The sequence below is a fragment of the Hypanus sabinus genome, chromosome 6 (genome assembly GCF_030144855.1).
Source record: "Hypanus sabinus isolate sHypSab1 chromosome 6, sHypSab1.hap1, whole genome shotgun sequence".
NCBI classification, from domain to species: Eukaryota; Metazoa; Chordata; class Chondrichthyes; order Myliobatiformes; family Dasyatidae; genus Hypanus; species Hypanus sabinus.
Genome location: NC_082711.1, coordinates 3,279,213 through 3,291,539, shown reverse-complemented (window position 1 = coordinate 3,291,539; position 12,327 = coordinate 3,279,213). Strand labels below are relative to the sequence as shown.

Below are 12,327 nucleotides of genomic sequence, written 5' to 3'. Positions count from 1 at the left end.
GTGGGTGAGGACGAGGGCGCGGGTGGTGTCAGTGACGGTTACCAATGGCGTCGGTGATTGTGGGTGAGGACGAGGGCGCGGGTGGCGTCAGTGACGGTTACCGATGGCGTCAGTGATTGTGGGTGAGGACGAGGGCGCGGGTGGTGTCAGTGACTGCGGTTACCGATGGCGTCGGTGATAGTGGGTGAGGACGAGGGTTCGGGTGGTGTCAGTGACTGCGGTTACCAATGGCGTCGGTGATTGTGGGTGAGGACGAGGGCGCGGGTGGCGTCAGTGACTGCGGTTACCGATGGCGTTGGTGATTGTGGGTGAGGACGAGGGTACGGGTGGTGTCAGTGACTGCGGTTACCGATGGCGTTGGTGATTGTGGGTGAGGATGAGGGCGCGGGTGGCGTCAGTGACGGTTACCGATGGCGTCAGTGATAGTGGGTGAGGACGAGGGTACGGGTGGCGTCAGTGACTGCGGTTACCGATGGTGTCGGTGATTGTGGGTGAGGACGAGGGTACGGGTGGCGTCAGGGACTGCGGTTACCGATGGCGTCGGTGATAGTGGGTGAGGACGAGGGCGCGGGTGGCGTCAGTGACTGCGGTTACCGATGGCGTCGGTGATAGTGGGTGAGGACGAGGGCGCGGGTGGTGTCAGTGACGGTTACCGATGGCGTCGGTGATAGTGGGTGAGGACGAGGGTTCGGGTGGTGTCAGTGACTGCGGTTACCGATGGCGTCGGTGATAGTGGGTGAGGACGAGGGTTCGGGTGGCGTCAGTGACTGCGGTTACCGATGGCGTCGGTGATAGTGGGTGAGGACGAGGGCGCGGGTGGTGTCAGTGACGGTTACCGATGGCGTCGGTGATTGTGGGTGAGGACGAGGGTTCGGGTGGTGTCAGTGACTGCGGTTACCGATGGCGTCGGTGATAGTGGGTGAGGACGAGGGCGCGGGTGGTGTCAGTGACGGTTACCGATGGCGTCGGTGATTGTGGGTGAGGACGAGGGTTCGGGTGGTGTCAGTGACTGCGGTTACCGATGGCGTCGGTGATAGTGGGTGAGGACGAGGGCGCGGGTGGCGTCAGTGACGGTTACCGATGGCGTCGGTGATTGTGGGTGAGGACGAGGGCGCGGGTGGTGTCAGTGACTGCGGTTACCGATGGCGTCAGTGATTGTGGGTGAGGACGAGGGTACGGGTGGCGTCAGTGACTGCGGTTACCGATGGCGTCGGTGATTGTGGGTGAGGACGAGGGTTCGGGTGGTGTCAGTGACTGCGGTTACCGATGGCGTCGGTGATTGTGGGTGAGGACGAGGGTACGGGTGGCGTCAGTGACTGCGGTTACCGATGGCGTCGGTGATAGTGGGTGAGGACGAGGGTTCGGGTGGTGTCAGTGACGGTTACCGATGGCGTCGGTGATAGTGGGTGAGGACGAGTGTTCGGGTGGTGTCAGTGACTGCGGTTACCGATGGCGTCGGTGATTGTGGGTGAGGACGAGGGTTCGGGTGGTGTCAGTGACTGCGGTTACCGATGGCGTCGGTGATTGTGGGTGAGGACGAGGGTTCGGGTGGTGTCAGTGACGGTTACCGATGGCGTCGGTGATAGTGGGTGAGGACGAGGGTTCGGGTGGTGTCAGTGACTGCGGTTACCGATGGCGTCGGTGATAGTGGGTGAGGACGAGGGTTCGGGTGGCGTCAGTGACTGCGGTTACCGATGGTGTCAGTGATAGTGGGTGAGGACGAGGGTTCGGGTGGCGTCAGTGACGGTTACCGATGGCGTCGGTGATTGTGGGTGAGGACGAGGGCGCGGGTGGCGTCAGTGACGGTTACCGATGGCGTCGGAGATAGTGGGTGAGGACGAGGGTTCGGGTGGTGTCAGTGACTGCGGTTACCGATGGCGTCGGTGATAGTGGGTGAGGACGAGGGTTCGGGTGGCGTCAGTGACTGCGGTTACCGATGGCGTCGGTGATAGTGGGTGAGGACGAGGGTTCGGGTGGCGTCAGTGACGGTTACCGATGGCGTCGGTGATAGTGGGTGAGGACGAGGGCGCGGGTGGCGTCAGTGACTGCGGTTACCGATGGCGTCAGTGATAGTGGGTGAGGACGAGGGCGCGGGTGGTGTCAGTGACTGCGGTTACCGATGGCGTCGGTGATAGTGGGTGAGGACGAGGGTTCGGGTGGTGTCAGTGACGGTTACCGATGGCGTCGGTGATTGTGGGTGAGGACGAGGGCGCGGGTGGCGTCAGTGACGGTTACCGATGGCGTCGGAGATAGTGGGTGAGGACGAGGGTTCGGGTGGTGTCAGTGACTGCGGTTACCGATGGCGTCGGTGATAGTGGGTGAGGACGAGGGTTCGGGTGGCGTCAGTGACTGCGGTTACCGATGGCGTCGGTGATAGTGGGTGAGGACGAGGGTTCGGGTGGTGTCAGTGACGGTTACCGATGGCGTCGGTGATAGTGGGTGAGGACGAGGGTTCGGGTGGTGTCAGTGACTGCGGTTACCGATGGCGTCGGTGATAGTGGGTGAGGACGAGGGTTCGGGTGGCGTCAGTGACTGCGGTTACCGATGGTGTCAGTGATAGTGGGTGAGGACGAGGGTTCGGGTGGCGTCAGTGACGGTTACCGATGGCGTCGGTGATTGTGGGTGAGGACGAGGGCGCGGGTGGCGTCAGTGACGGTTACCGATGGCGTCGGAGATAGTGGGTGAGGACGAGGGTTCGGGTGGTGTCAGTGACTGCGGTTACCGATGGCGTCGGTGATAGTGGGTGAGGACGAGGGTTCGGGTGGCGTCAGTGACTGCGGTTACCGATGGCGTCGGTGATAGTGGGTGAGGACGAGGGTTCGGGTGGCGTCAGTGACGGTTACCGATGGCGTCGGTGATAGTGGGTGAGGACGAGGGCGCGGGTGGCGTCAGTGACTGCGGTTACCGATGGCGTCAGTGATAGTGGGTGAGGACGAGGGTTCGGGTGGCGTCAGTGACTGCGGTTACCGATGGCGTCGGTGATTGTGGGTGAGGACGAGGGTTCGGGTGGCGTCAGTGACTGCGGTTACCGATGGCGTCAGTGATAGTGGGTGAGGACGAGGGCGCGGGTGGCGTCAGTGACGGTTACCGATGGAGTCGGTGATTGTGGGTGAGGACGAGGGTACGGGTGGTGTCAGTGACTGCGGTTACCGATGGTGTCAGTGATTGTGGGTGAGGATGAGGGTACGGGTGGTGTCAGTGACGGTTACCGATGGCGTCGGTGATTGTGGGTGAGGACGAGGGTTCGGGTGGTGTCAGTGACTGCGGTTACCGATGGCGTCGGTGATAGTGGGTGAGGACGAGGAGCGCGGGTGGCGTCAGTGACGGTTACCGATGGCGTCGGAGATAGTGGGTGAGGACGAGGGCGCGGGCGGCGTCAGTGACTGCGGTTACCGATGGCGTCAGTGATAGTGGGTGAGGACGAGGGCGCGGGTGGCGTCAGGGACTGCGGTTACCGATGGCGTCAGTGATTGTGGGTGAGGACGAGGGTACGGGTGGCGTCAGTGACTGCGGTTACCGATGGCGTCGGTGATAGTGGGTGAGGACGAGGGTTCGGGTGGTGTCAGTGACGGTTACCGATGGCGTCAGTGACGGTTACCGATGGCGTCAGTGACGGTTACCGATGGCGTCGGTGATAGTGGGTGAGGACGAGGGTTCGGGTGGCGTCAGTGACGGTTACCGATGGCGTCAGTGATTGTGGGTGAGGACGAGGGTACGGGTGGCGTCAGTGACGGTTACCGATGGCGTCGGTGATAGTGGGTGAGGACGAGGGTTCGGGTGGCGTCAGTGACGGTTACCGATGGCGTCAGTGATTGTGGGTGAGGACGAGGGTACGGGTGGCGTCAGTGACTGCGGTTACCGATGGCGTCGGTGATTGTGGGTGAGGACGAGGGTTCGGGTGGCGTCAGTGACTGCGGTTACCGATGGCGTCGGTGATAGTGGGTGAGGACGAGGGCGCGGGTGGCGTCAGTGACTGCGGTTACCGATGGCGTCGGTGATTGTGGGTGAGGACGAGGGCGCGGGTGGCGTCAGTGACTGCGGTTACCGATGGCGTCGGTGATTGTGGGTGAGGACGAGGGCGCGGGTGGCGTCAGTGACGGTTACCGATGGTGTCGGTGATTGTGGGTGAGGACGAGGGTACGGGTGGCGTCAGTGACTGCGGTTACCGATGGCGTCGGTGATTGTGGGTGAGGACGAGGGTACGGGTGGCGTCAGTGACTGCGGTTACCGATGGCGTCAGTGATTGTGGGTGAGGACGAGGGTTCGGGTGGTGTCAGTGACGGTTACCAATGGCGTCGGTGATAGTGGGTGAGGACGAGGGTGCGGGTGGTGTCAGTGACGGTTACCGATGGCGTCGGTGATAGTGGGTGAGGACGAGGGCGCGGGTGGTGTCAGTGACTGCGGTTACCGATGGCGTCAGTGATTGTGGGTGTGTGTAGCGCCAGTGATCAGTTAGACTGGCACATGAATATGCAGGAAACGGAGGGATATGCAGGCAGAAGGGATCGATTTGGATTTGATATCATGCTCAGTGCAGATATTGTGGACTAGGAAGCCTATTCCTCTTCTGTCCTGCCCATTGACCTCAGTAATGGCATTATATTATATTATAAACCACCCGGCGGACTGCCGGATGTTAAGGAGCAAATTTGTAGTAAGATTGTAACTGTTGAAAAAAAACATAAGATTGTGACAGTTGGTGATTTTAGTTTTCCACATATTGACAGGGACTCCCACACTATAAAAGGGTTGAACGGGAAAGAGTTTGTCAAATGTGGTTAGAAAAGTTTTCTTAATCAGTACACAGAAGTTCCAACCAGAGAGAGTGATATTATATCTCCAAAAAGGGAACGAGATAGGGCAGGTGGCAGAGTTTGTGTAAGGGAACACTTTGCATCCAGTGATCATAATGCCATGAATATTTAGGTAATATTGAAAAAGGATGGGTGTGGTCCAGGAGTTGAGATTCTAAACTGGAGAAAGGCCATTTTCATGGTCTCAGAAAGGATTGACAAATGTGGACTGGGACAAGCTGTTTCCCGACATAGGTGTACTTGGAAAGTAGGCAGCCTTTAGAAGTGAAATTTTGCAAGCTGTATGTTCGGGTCAAAATAAAAGACAAGGAGAACAAGTTAATGGAACCTAGGTTTCTGAGAGATATTGAGGCGCCGATTAAGAAAAAGAAGGAGGTGCATAGCAGGGACAGGCGGGTAGAAATAACTGAGGAGCTTGAGGAGTACAAGAAATGCAAGAGAACACCTAGAAAAAGAAATCAGAAAGGCTATAAGACGGCACAAGGGTATTCCAACAGACAAGGCGAAGATCATAAGACCATATGATATAGGAGCAGTATCAGGCCATTTGGCCCATCGAGTCTGCTCCTCAAATCTCATCATGCCTGATCCAATTCTCCTCTCAGCCTTCTCCCCATATCCCTTCATGCCGTGACCCATCAAGAATCTATCAACCTCTGCCTGAAACATACATAAAAACTTGGCCTCCATAGCCACCTGTGGAAACAAATTTCACAGATTCACAACTCTGACTAAAGAACTTCTTCTTTATCTCCATTCGAAAAGGACACTCCTCTATTCAGAGGCTATGCCCTCTGGTCCTAGACTCTCCCACATCCACTCTATCAAGGCCTTTCACCATTTGATAGGTTTCAACATGGTCATCCCTCATTCTTCTGAATTCCAATGAATACAGGCCCAGAGCCATAAAACATTAGTCATATGACAAGCCATTCAATCCTGCAATTATTTTCATGAACCTCCTTTGAACCCTCTCCAGGTTCAGCACATCCTTTCTAAGATAAGGGGCCCCAAACTGTTCACAATACTCCAAGTGAGGTCTCACCAGTGCTTCATGAAATCTCTACATTACATCCTTGCTTTTATATTCTGGTCCTCTTGAAATGAATGTTAACATCACATTTCCCTTCCTCACCCCAGACTTAACCTGTCAATTAACCTTTAGGGAATCCTGCACTAGGACTCCCAGGTCCCTTTGCGCCTCCATTTTTTTGTATTTTCTCTCCATTTAGGAAATAGTTTACCCTTTTATTTCTTCTACCAAAGGACATGACCATACACTTCCCAACACTGATGCGTGAGAAGCTGGTCAAGACGGCTCAGTCGCTTGGCATTCAGGATGAGGTAGTAGATTGGACTAGGTAATAGCTTTGTGGGAGAAAGTGGATGGTTGCCTCTCTGACTGGAGGCCTTTGACTAGTAGTGTACCACAGGGATCGATGCAGGGTCCTTTGTTGTTTTTATCATCTATATCAATGATCTGGATGATGATATGGTTAACTAGATCAACGAAACTGGGGATGACATCAAGGTGAGGGGTGTAGTGAACAGCAAGAAAAATTATCAAAGCTTGCAGAACAATCTGGACCAGCTGGAAAAATGGGATGAAGGATTGCAGAGGGAATTTAATGCCGACAATTGCGAGGTGATGCATTTTGCAAGGACTAACCAGCAGTAGGGCACCGAGGACTATGGTAGAACAGAGAGATCTGGGAATACAGGTCCATAATTCCTCAAAATCCTGCAGACTGTCGGGTGACATCACAGGTAGGTAGAGTCATAAAGAAAGCTTTAGGCACATTGGCCTTCATAAATCAATGTATGGAGTTCAGGAGATGGGATGTTCTGTTGAAGTTGTATAAGACATTGGAGAGGCCTAATTTGAAGAATTGTGTGCTGTTTTGGTCACCTACCCAAAGGAAAGATGTAAACGAGGTTGAAAGAGTACAGAGAAAATTCACAAGAATGTTGCCAGGACTGGAGGACCTGAGTTATAAGGAAAGATTGAATTGGCTAGGACTTTATTTCAAAGGGCATAGAAGACTGAGGGGAGACTTGATAGAGGAATATAAAGTTATGAAGGGTATTGATAGGGTAAGGCCTAACCGGTGGTATAATGGCATCAGCAATGGACTTTGAGGCAGACTGTCTTGAATTCAGATCCAGCTTGGGCAGCAGCAGTATCTGAGGAGAAAGGCCTGGCAACCCACTTCTGTATCTTGCCACAAAATCCCTCCCTATCTGAGCACACACACTATGCATGGAGTTGCCAAGAGTCGACGATGACTAGGGAGCAGTCAACAACAACAGATGGGCTAAATGAAAGCAGGCTGTTTCCGCTGAGGGTGCATGAGATGACAACGAAACAATAGACAATAGGTGCAGCAGTAGGCTATTCGGCCCTTCGAGCCAGCACCACCATTCTCTGTGATCATGGCTGATTATCCACAATCAGTTCCCCGTTCCTGCTTTCTCCCCATATCCCTTGACCCCACTATCTTTAAGGGCTCTATCTAACTCTCTCTTGAAAGCATCCAGAGAATTGGCCTCCACCGCCTTCTGAGGCAGAGCATTCCACAGATCCACCACTCTCTGGGTGAAAAAGTTTTTCCTCAACTGGAGGTTATGGGTTAAGGGTGAAAGGTGAAAAGCTTAAGGGGAACATGAGGGGAAACCTCTTCACTCAGAGGACAGTAAGGGCATGATAAATACGGGGTTTGATTTCAACAGCGGAGAAATTTGGATAAATTTGGGAGGCGTATGGATTGCCACTGTTTGAGTGCAGGTCGATGGGACCAGACAGATTTGTGGCTTGGCATGGATTGATTGGGTCACAAGCCTGTTTCTGTGATGCAGTGCTCACTAACTCTATGACTCTAGGCTTGGTCCTGACATCAGGTACTACCTGTGTGTGTTTGCACGTCTCCCCCAATTGTGCGCAGATTCCAATTTCCTCCCATGTCCAAAAGGCATACAGAATCAGTGGGTTAATTGGCCACTGTGATTTCCCCCGCTGGTGGGAACACGGCTTAACGGGGTGGGATGGCTGGAAGGGGGCGAGTGAGGTGATCACAAAGCCCTGTGTCTGGGGGTACCGTGGCCCGACTGTGTAACCAATAGCAGGCAGCCTCGGTCACTGACCTGTAGGAGCCGCAGAGGACGGCATTACTGTCGACCAGCAGAAAGCGCTCGATCAGATTTCCAGTGAACGATATACCGGAGCGACAGAGGTAGGTAGATCCAACCAAAGTCCTCACCCGCAGGAACTGCAAGAGAGGGAGTGATCAGACAGTGCTCGCCCAGGATATACCCCACTGGCCGTGAATAACCCCCTTACCAGCAGGTGATAGTCCCACTGCGCTGACAGGACCAGATACAGCCCCTCCCACCTGATACACTGTACTAGATACACAGACAGTGGCTCTGCCATGCACCCTACCGAAAAAACAAACAGTTCCACCATGATACACCACCTCTGATATACAGACCCTCCCACAGTGATACACTGTACCCAATATACAGACCCTACCACAGTGATACACTGTACTGGATATACAGACCCTCCCATAGTGATACACTGTACTAGATACACAGACAGTGGCTCTGCCATGCACCCTACCACAGTGATACACTGTACCCAATATACAGACCCTACCACAGTGATAGACTGTACCCAATATACAGCCCCCCCCCATAGTGATACACTGTACTAGATACACAGACAGTGGCTCTGCCATGCACCCTACCGAAAAAACAAACAGTTCCACCATGATACACCACCTCTGATATACAGACCCTCCCACAGTGATACACTGTACCGGATATACATACCCTCCCACAGTGATACACTGTACTGGATATACAGACCCTACCACAGTGATACACTGTACCCAATATACAGACCCTCCCACAGTGATACACTGTACCCAATATACAGACCCTTCCACAGTGATACACTGTACCGGATATACAGACCCTCCCACAGTGATACACTGTACCCAATATATAGACCCTTCCACAGTGATACACTGTACTGGATATACAGACCCTCCCATAGTGATACACTGTACTAGATACACAGACAGTGGCTCTGCCATGCACCCTACGAAAAAAACAAACAGTTCCACCATGATACACCACCTCTGATATACAGACCCTCCCACAGTGATACACTGTACCGGATATACAGACCCTCCCACAGTGATACACTGTACCGGATATACAGACCCTACCACAGTGATACACTGTACCGGATATACAGACCCTCCCACAGTGATACACTGTACCCAATATACAGACTCTCCCACAGTGATACACTGTACCCAATATACAGACCCTCCCACAGTGATACACTGTACCCAATATACAGACCCTCCCACAGTGATACACTGTACCGGATATACAGACCCTCCCACAGTGATACACTGTACCGGATATACAGACCCTACCACAGTGATACACTGTACTGGATATACAGACCCTCCCATAGTGATACACTGTACTAGATATACAGACAGTGGCTCTGCCATGCACCCTACCGAAAAAACAAACAGTTCCACCATGATATACCACCTCTGATATACAGACCCTCCCACAGTGATACACTGTACCGGATATACAGACCCTCCCACAGTGATACACTGTACCCAATATACAGACCCTCCCACAGTGATACACTGTACCGGATATAAAGACCCTGCCACAGTGATACACTGTACCGGATATACAGACCCTCCCGCAGTGATACACTGTACCCAATATACAGACTCTCCCACAGTGATACACTGTACCCAATATACAGACCCTCCCACAGTGATACACTGTACCCAATATACAGACCCTCCCACAGTGATACACTGTACCGGATATACAGACCCTGCCACAGTGATACACTGTACCGGATATACAGCCCCTCCCATAGTGATACACTGTACTAGATACACAGACAGTGGCTCTGCCATGCACCCTACGAAAAAAACAAACAGTTCCACCATGATACACCACCTCTGATATACATGTACAATGTCCTGGGTATGTTACTCAAAATGGCCTCTTTGGTTTGTTACAAGTAGGAATGTTTCTTTGTCAGATAAGTGTTTCTCTAGCCGTTGTTTCACTTTAGAATGGCTGATATGGTAATTGTATTCATTTGTTAATCAATGGGGAATGTCATTGTGTCTTGTGATGCTGGGAACTTGGGGGAGGGGTTTTCGCGGGTTTTTTGGGGAGAGGCCGAGGAAGACACGGAAGAAGGTGGACGTGTGCTGGACTGCTCGTAAGACCACCGGGGTGGTCCCAGGTGCGACGGCCGGATGGGTCGATTGGTTCGTTGATTGAGCTCCAACGAGTGCACTAAACCGACTGAACTTTGATAAGTGGCGCCTTTTGTTTTTTTTCCTTGTGTATATATATTGTATTGCTTACTACTCTTTTTAATTTTAGTAAACTCTTTAAAGTGTATTTCATAACGGTATTTGTTGTGGATTTGATACTGTTGGCGGGCGCGAGGCATTAACTCGATTCTCACAGCACCTGCGTGTACGGGAGGTGGGTTGGAGAGTGGCTGGATCTCCTTTTTCCCCTAGACATATACCAGCCTGTTGGGTAAGGGTTACATTTGTGGGGTGCTCGTCCCGGATTGGATTGTCAGGGGCTGTGGAATCGCGCAGGCAGCAGAGCGGAGATGGACAGAGACAAGTTTGTTTGTTGGTGCCAGTTTGAAGATGTACCGGTACAGTACGCATGCGTAGTGAGCGGAGTGGATGTTCGAGTTTCGGGAGACGCGATAGTGAGGGGTTTAAGTTCGGTGAAGGGTATTGGGCAGGTAGAATTGGTAGCTAGACGGTGTGGTAAAGAGGTAGAGTCTAGCTGGGTGTTGGTTCGTACGAGTGCTGAAGTCAGGACGGTGGAAATGCCGGCAACGGTCAGTGTACCGGGGGAGGAGGGGCCGTGGGGGCTCCACTCCTACCAGGATGAGGCTGAGGAGACATCGGGGGAAGAGCTAGAGCTAGAGGTGGACACCAGAGAGGTGCCCGGCACTAGTAAAGGGAGGTGGGAAGAGGGAGTCGTGACTAAGCCCCGCTCCCCAGGTAGGGTGGAAGCCTCGGAGCTGGCAGCCGCACTTTATTCCCTGGTTGGGGTGGCCGAGAGGCCACAGCTGAAGCTGGGGGTGTTCTCCGGAGCCAAGCCTACTCCGGATGGGGAGGTGGACTATGAGACCTGGATCGAGCATACGTCTTTGATGTTAGAGGAGTGGCCAGGCTCAGAGGAGGAGAAGAGGCAGCGATTGGTGGGAAGTTTGAGGGGTTTAGCAGCCAAAACCGTCCGGGAGTTGAAAGCTGAGAAGCCTGGGGCCTCAGTGGAGGACTGCCTAGAAGTTTTGGAGGGAGTGTTTGGGTTGTCAGGGGAACCCTGGCTGCTTTTAGCAGAGTTTCAACGCCTGGAACAAGGGAGAGGGGAAAAGCTCTCCGAGTACATATTTAGGATGGAGGGGATGCTCTTGGGGCTGCGGCGCCGGGGGTGGGGGGGGGGGGGGGGTAGTGAAGGCGACTGACGTGGCTAGCGTGAGGATGAGTCAGCTATTCAGTGGCTCTCTGGAGGAGGACAAGGTGGCGTGGACTATCCGGCAGGCTTATAGGAAAGGTCCCCCTCCATCCTTTGGGCAACTGATTAGAGAGGTGCGAGAGGAAGAGAGAGCGTTGGGGCGGAAAAGGGGCACGGGCCTACGGGAGCAATCCTCAGCGATACAGGAAGTGGTGGCTGAGTGGAGGAATGACAATCCCCCGGGGAGTAGGGAACCCCCTTTGGAGGGGAGGGACAGGGGAGGTACCTACTCTCAGGGGCATTTCAGGCGGGACTGTGGAAGGCCGAGGGTGTGCTATAGCTGTGGAGAGGAGGGTCACTTTAGGTGGGATTGTGAGAGACAAGGAGTCCCGCGGAGGACAAGCCCCCCTATGACTAAAAAGGGAGAGGTGTCGGGAAACTTAGGAGAGGCTCAGTGAGGGAACGGACTGGAGCCTCTGGAAGAACACGTTCCCAGAGATCAGCCGGAAGACCACCGGGTGCCCACGCCTCTTTCCGGATGGGCTGGTAGGACCCCGTGCCAGTGTGGGTCTACGGATAGAGGGAATTTACGCAAAAGCCGTTCTTGATATGAGATCGCAGGTGACCTTATTGTACCGGTCTTTCTACAATCAACATCTAAAGCATTTGCCCGTAACACCATTTGACGCCCTGCAGATTTGGGGTGTGAGCGAGGGTGACTACCCATACGATGGGTACCTATCGGTGAGATTGGAGTTCTCGGAGGGCAATGTGGGAGTGTCGGAAGCTATTGAGACGTTGGTGTTGGTGTGTCCTGACCCGGTGGAAACCGGTGGTGCTGCCCTCCTGGTGGGCGACGGCTCCTGGGAGCTTGTAAGGAGAAAGGGGGGGAAGACTTTCTGGAGACCCTCTCAGTGCATCCAGTGTTTCGAGCAGTGTTCGCAGAAGGGGTTGCCTCCCAAGGGCTGGA

At 53.8% G+C, this 12,327-nt stretch overlaps 1 protein-coding gene across 1 annotated transcript in view; it reads right to left on the bottom strand.

Moving 5' to 3' along the window:
- LOC132395241 (protein FAM83H-like) overlaps positions 1–12,327 on the bottom strand; it is a 66,094-nt gene that overhangs the window by 10,745 nt on the left and 43,022 nt on the right. Inside the window, exon 4 of the mRNA XM_059971555.1 lies at positions 7,956–8,080. Coding sequence (XP_059827538.1) covers positions 7,956–8,080 — 125 coding nt within the window. The remainder of the gene's footprint in view (positions 1–7,955; positions 8,081–12,327) is intronic.